Source organism: Aedes aegypti, chromosome 2 (assembly GCF_002204515.2).
Source record: "Aedes aegypti strain LVP_AGWG chromosome 2, AaegL5.0 Primary Assembly, whole genome shotgun sequence".
NCBI lineage: Eukaryota > Metazoa > Arthropoda > Insecta > Diptera > Culicidae > Aedes > Aedes aegypti.
Window position 1 is genome coordinate 414,082,615 of NC_035108.1, and position 7,200 is coordinate 414,089,814.

General features: G+C 49.3%; 1 protein-coding gene across 1 annotated transcript; it reads left to right on the plus strand.

The window, feature by feature from the left end:
• Nucleotides 1-500: 500 nt before the first annotated feature.
• On the plus strand, nucleotides 501-4,942 carry LOC5569935 (histone-lysine N-methyltransferase Suv4-20). Its single transcript, XM_021847381.1, has one exon. It carries the CDS (start codon nucleotides 1,674-1,676, stop codon nucleotides 4,482-4,484), a length of 2,811 nt encoding a protein of 936 aa, XP_021703073.1. The 5' UTR covers nucleotides 501-1,673; the 3' UTR covers nucleotides 4,485-4,942.
• Nucleotides 4,943-7,200: the final 2,258 nt, after the last annotated feature.

Sequence of the window (7,200 nt, forward strand, 5' to 3'; positions counted from 1 at the left end):
TCGACACTTCGGCCTTGCTAGTGGACGGGACGGTCCGACGGGTGGACGCAGGGGTCACACAAATGGACGCAGGGGTCCGGAATGGACGGCGACGGTCCGGGAATGGACGCAGGGGTCCCAACAGGTGGACGCAGGGGTCCGGGGATGGACGCAGTGGTCCGATGCATGGACGGCAATGGTCCGGCGGGTGGACGCTAGGTCCTACAGGTGGACGGCGAGGTCCGATTGGGCGACACTTCGGCCCGGGGTGAGTTGTCCGTTGAAACAGTCCGTCACTTGTCGATCGGTCCTCCGGGGTGTCCGTTATCCTGGTCACGGCACCAATGTTTCGTCCAGGGTTGACCAGGCCCTACGTTGTGTTTCACTTTTGGTTCCGAAGGGGCAGACGAAATAAACGAATTACTCCAACGATAATTTATTGCCCACCACCGAGAGGCAGTGCTCCTGCTCGGTGGGGGATACTACTTGTAACGATCACAACTTACAACTAACATGAATACAGAAAACATGCCTCTTATATACGCTAGAGGTAGTACGGTTGAGAGTAACATTACAATGTAAGCGATGCGCCGACAGCTAGCATCACGCAGCCCAAAGCAACAGCATCAAAGCAATTGGGCTGCTTGCTGCTAGCTGGGGGAGAAAGAGTGAAATTAAATACGCTACTGCGCTGGTGCTGTAGCAGAGTGCGCCTAGCAATGAATGGGGAGTCGTTGCGGTGAGCCCGAACATACTCCCGCCCGAAAACGAATGTAATAGTAGAGAAGCACGATTCGCGACCAGACACGGGAAAAAGTTTTACAGGGCGACGACGACGACGTAATTACAAAACGGCGAATTTTGTGCGGCCAATGTCGGTTCTTTCGCGGATGAGATTGTGAATCGAGCAAGCAAGCCATGGAGCATTTTGCAGGGCGACGATCCCAAGGAAGCATCATCGAAGACGGCTACGCCAAGATGGACTCCACAATCGCAGTGGAAGGCGAGAAGCGCTCCTTCTAGCTGTGCCGAGAGTTTCTTCTTTCTCCACGGTTCGGAAAAGGGGAAAAAATCAAGCGAGGAAAATTTGTGATTTTACAACTTGTGTGCTGAAGAAGAATCATCCGTCGTGGAACGAAAAAGTGAACACTGATCAACTAACCACCACCTAACCGGAAGACACCCTGCGAGGTGGTCCAACCGCAGCCAAGCTGCCACCATTAGTAGCGGCGACCGCAGGAGCAGCACCGTCCGGCCGGCCATCGGCAGCAGTCGCCGCGTTCAGGACGACTGTCTCGGCGGCAATACCATCAGCCCTCGCGATAGCATCAACCAGAAGGGTCAGTGCCGTCGTCGGTGGCGGTGGCGCTGGAAGTGGCGGGGGCCTCGGCGGCGGAAGCGGAGGAGGAGGAGGACGGAGGGGAACCACCATCTTGAGGAGTAGTGCCATCGCCAGCGCGAGGAAACGCCGAGTGCTGTTGCGCGCCAAGGTGGCAGCCCAGCAGCTTCGACCGACGCGCACTGGCCCGGATACACGTTCGGCGATTCTCAGCAGCAGACGACGACGGCAGCGACGGCGACAGTAGCTCCAGCGCCAGGTCAGAGTCAACGGTACCGGAAGTACGGTTCCCAGCAGCAGCAGTAGCGGAATCAGCCAGAATAGCACTTCAGTCAGCGTAGCTCCCGTATCGAAGATGGTAGTGGCCTCGACCAGCCATGGAAGCAGCAGTACTTCGAGTTCGACCATTTCGAGTCAATCGCGGAGTTCGCAGCCGAAGCTGCATCAGGTGGGTGCCGTTGGCACCGGGATGACGCCGAAGGAGCTGTCGGACAATGACGATCTCGCGACCGGCCTGGTGCTGGATCCGATCCTGGGCTTTCAGACGCACAAGATGAACCTCAAGTACCGGCCGCTGCGGGTCAACACCGACCCCATCAAGGACATCCTGGAGGAGTTCATCCGGTCGCAGAACTACGCCCGCTGCTACCAGCAGCTGATGAAAGGGAACTGGATCCCGCGAGCGGTGCTCAACAAGAGCAAGCTGGCCCAGAAGCGACTGGAAGCGCACATATACCGCTACCTTCGGGTGTTCGATCGCAATGCGGGATTCGTGATAGAGGCGTGCTACCGGTACTCGCTGGAAGGCCAGAAGGGCGCCAAGATCTGTTCTACGCGCAAGTGGCTGAAGAACGAGAAGATCGAATGCTTGGTGGGATGCATTGCCGAGCTGACGGAGAAGGAGGAAGACGCGTTGCTGCAGCCGGGCAAGAACGATTTCTCGGTGATGTACAGCTGTAGGAAGAACTGTGCGCAGCTTTGGTTGGGACCAGCCGCCTACATCAACCACGATTGTCGAGCGAACTGCAAGTTTGTGGCAACGGGGCGAGATACGGCATGCGTCAAGGTGTTGCGGGACATCGAAATCGGTGAGGAGATCACCTGCTTCTACGGGGAGGACTTCTTTGGGGATAACAATCGGTACTGCGAGTGTGAAACATGCGAAAGACGAGGGACGGGCGCGTTTGCGAAGGACAAGAACGGCGAGGAACAGAGTCCTAATGGAGTGCGATACCGGTTGAGAGAAACAGACAATCGATTGAATCGGTTAAAGAGCAAGAACAACGCTCTGGACCTGTGCAAAACCAGCATCGGTAAGAGTGAACCTCCGTCTGCGTTGGCTGCCCTTAGCATGAAGGAGCTACGCGAAAAGGGAATGACCAAGTACGACGCAGAGATGCTACTGGCGCAGCAGAAGCCTTCGTTCGAAGCCGTTCGACCGGACCAATCGACACAGGAAACGGATCTGAGCAGTAGCACAACTCCAGCTGAACCTTCCGATGAGAAGAAAGCCAAAGCAAAGCAAACTCCGGATGTTACATCGGAGAAAATGGCAACACGCTCTTCCCGTCGATTTCAAACCCCAACCGAAGAGAAGAAGCCCCAACCTGCTGCAGCAGCCACAACGGCCAGCCATCCGGAGGCGACCACAACGGAGGAAGCATCCACTCCCGTCCCGTTGAAAGCCACCCGAAGCACGCGACCCCTAAGAGAGAACGGCCGCCGAAGGTACAGCAGCAACAGCAGCCTCAACACGGACATCTCCAGTGTCCTGTCGTCGACGTCTTCGTTCGTAACGGCCAAGACTTCGGTCCCGACGGCTGCCGAACGGAAGATGATGCCTCGCTCGATGAAGCTCCCTTCCGTATCGCACGAGGACGTCATCGTAATCGACGATGACCACAACAGCAATCACTCTTTCGCATCCAAGAGCAGCTGCAGTACTATCTCGGCCCTCTCGTCCAAGGAACACCTTCAACCGCCAAAGAACAACCACAACACCTGCAGCAGTAGCAACGACAACAACGTCTATGTGTTCAATGATCTCCTTGAAAGTAATAATCTAAACGGTTACACGCTAAGAAATCACCACACCCACCAGCAGGAGCAGAAGCAGCATCATCATCCGCCACAGGAGGAACAACGACAGGATCCAAGTTCCACCGAAGCACCACCACCGGAAGTTGTGGAACGACCGCCGTCGGTTAAGAGACGCTCCATCACCGCAGCAAGGCGTTCCATCACGGAGCACATCAGTCCCCGCGTGACACGACGGAAGCAGCGGCTGCTCGGCATGCAACTGGTATCCGTGACCGAAGCTACAGCAACTGCGAAAACCTCAACACTGCCAGACGAAACGGAAAAGCCACAAACCCCAACGAAAACGACGACGACGACAACCGAGAGGGCAGAGACTGCTACGGATCTCACATCGACAAGCGGTGGCGACGGCGGTGGAAGTAGCGGTGCCAGCGGAGGACTCAGCGATAGCTCCAACCGGGGCAACCGGCGGAAGCAGAAACTGCAGACCCGGATTATGCAAGCGGACGAGCTGGTGGCCCTGCAAAGGCAAGCGGCCGAACTGGAGCGAATCGCGCGGGCATCGCTAGGGCGTGTCCCGCGGCGACTCGTACTGGACGACGGCACAAACGAGGCCGAAGATGAGGACGATGTGATCCTGTCGAAAGTAACCAATTGTGATGATACTAATGATAAGTTGTTAAGAAGTAGAAACCGGCATGAAGATGTTATCGTTCTAAGCAGCGGCAGCAGCAGTAGCAGTAGTAGTAGTGAAAGTAATAGTGGTAAATCTAGTGGTAGGAACAATGGTAGCGCTAGTGTTAGTAATGGAAATAGTGATCGTGTGGGGACCGAGCCGCTAGCTTCGAAGACGGTGATCGGGTCGCGAAAGCGAAAAGTATCCAAAAGTGTCAGCGAATCGGAGAGCAGTTCCAGTTGGGAGAATAAGGTACCCTTGGAGCAGCGCCTGGTGGAATCCTGTCTGAGCAACATACCGAACCAGGAAGCATTGCTCAAGACTCTGGAGAGACGTTTGAAGCTGACGCTCCGCATGAAACGGAGTCCGGTGATCGACGAAATTATCGAATCAGGTATCGCCAAACATCGAAACTTTCTACGAGTTCTGCTCAACTCCAGCAACTGCTAGCGAAGGCTGGCGTCAACGCAATCCCAAAAAAAAAAATCCCCATGCACGCGATCACTGCTTTCGAGTTCCAGAGCTAGTCGTCGGTCTCGGACGATATTTGCAAAATTAGCTTTCGATTTCGGAAAAAAGTTCCCGTTCGTTTCATTGTATGGAAAAAAAGTTCTCTTTATTTTCGAAACAAAATTGTTATGGTTTCGTTTGGAAACTGGCCCCCTCCCAATTTTTCCCCATATATGTCGCAAAGTGCGTCCGTACACGCAGTAACTATAAATTATTATTCGCTAATTTCCAACTAAAGAGAGAGAGAAAGATAGATCGAGAATCCCCCTCCCAAGCATATAGATTAAAGTGTATGTATATGTATGTGTATTCGGTACGCTTGTGCGTACGAGGTTAGGCTTAATTAGTTGTCATTTACAGTTATAGTTTCAAAAGCATACATTCATAAGCCCAAAAATGGAAACAAACAAAAAAAAAAAAAAAAAAAAAAAAAACAATGTTTCGTCCAGGGTTGACCAGGCCCTACGTTGTGTTTCACTTTTGGTTCCGAAGGGGCAGACGAAATAAACGAATTACTCCAACGATAATTTATTGCCCACCACCGAGAGGCAGTGCTCCTGCTCGGTGGGGGATACTACTTGTAACGATCACAACTTACAACTAACATGAATACAGAAAACATGCCTCTTATATACGCTAGAGGTAGTACGGTTGAGAGTAACATTACAATGTAAGCGATGCGCCGACAGCTAGCATCACGCAGCCCAAAGCAACAGCATCAAAGCAATTGGGCTGCTTGCTGCTAGCTGGGGGAGAAAGAGTGAAATTAAATACGCTACTGCGCTGGTGCTGTAGCAGAGTGCGCCTAGCAATGAATGGGGAGTCGTTGCGGTGAGCCCGAACAATCAGAAACAAGATGATTTCCTTAAGGTGTTCATTTTACCACCCCTTCCCCTACATTTGGGGATTCATAGGAAAATATTAAAAATTTATAAGATTTTAGCATTTTTGAAATGCTCACAAACAATCTGTTCTACGATCACTATTTGATGTAGTTTTGAATAGTTGGTCACCTATCTTTAACAACCTAGTTATCATAGAACTTGAATAGGGCAAACGCTCCCTTAGTGGAGGTAGCTCCAATAGTGGAGGTAGTGTGTTTTGGCATGTTTCGCGCTATTAAATGATTATGTGATATTTTTGTATTATATACGATGCGAAAATGATACAAGTAATCGAATAATATTCATGAAATTTAACCGTAAAACTATTTAAAACAATTATTTTGCTTAATTTTTTTGCTCCTTTGCACCTATAGTGGTGTATCAGTACCCATAGTGGAGGGTCCCATAAGAAATCAATGGTTTGCGCCACTAAAGGAACCATCCTTAAAATATACCTCCACTAAAGGAACAGTGTTCCTATTATTGGTGCAAGGCTTTTTGCAGGGAAATTTCAAATGAATCGTGATTTTTATTCATTTGAATGATAGAAGGATTTGAGATCTATCGAATGATACGTTAACATCATATATTTCATGATCTTAACACCGTGTTTTAGCAGTTTTCCCTTAGGTGCACCACTAATGGTACACTTGCCCTATTGTCTCAAATCTCTTAGCGAAAAGCATTTTCACAAAATGGGACCATTTTTGTAATCTAAGTCAGAAATTTCCATATAGCGTTAAAGTGATTATAGAACGAAGCCACATCTCAAATTTTCAAGAGCACAAGACTTGAGAACCAAACAGCGCTCCGCGTTGAAAATGTATCCCATTGGTCACCACCAGCAAGCAAGCAATATGATTGATTTTCAACGCGAACTGTTGTCAGATTATCCAGTCTTGTGCACTTGAAAATTCAATGTTTGGCTTCGTTTTATAATCATCTTAAACGCCTAGAGGTATGCAACGCCTTAAAAATGTTCCGCAATGCATTTAATTTTGTTCGATTTATACTCCATTATCAAAGTTACCCCAAAACATAAAACCGACTTTCGATTATATGAAAAATTATAAATCCATTCAGAATAAATCTTTTGGCAATCTATCAACTGCAATCGATAGTTAGGATACCATCTTCTTCTTTTCTGGCGTTACGTCCCAACTGGGACAGAGCCTGATTCTCAGATTAGTGTTCTTATGAGCACTTCCACAGTTATTAACTGAGAGCTTTTTTTGCCGATTGACCATTTTTGCATGTGTATATCGTGTGGCAGGTACGAAGATACTCTATGCCCTGGGAATCGAGAAAATTTCCTTAACGAAAAGATCCTCAACCAGCGGGATTCGAACCCACAACCCTCAGCATGGTCATGCTGAATAGCTGCGCGTTTACCGCTACGGCTTTCTGGGCTTTTAAAAATATAAATTATAATTCCTTGAAACAGCATGCATAAATATACAAGTTTTCTTCGAAAAAACTATCAAAGTTAGCCCGTTTTACGGTACTTAAAATTTAACATTTCTTGTTGGATGAAGTTGTAAGTCCATTCGTGACCTTTCTGGCCGATATCAATCAATTCACTAATCCGGCATGCAACTGTAATTCTCCAAAAATTCTTTAAGGAAGTGTCGAGATGGGGTTGCTAGTATCGACCCCTTTTGAGGAGTACCGGTTCTACGGTACTGTATCTCTCAGTACCGGTAAAATACCGGTACTGGAAGATTTTCTTGCCATAAATATAAAGCATACAGTATTGGACAAAAAATTTGCAA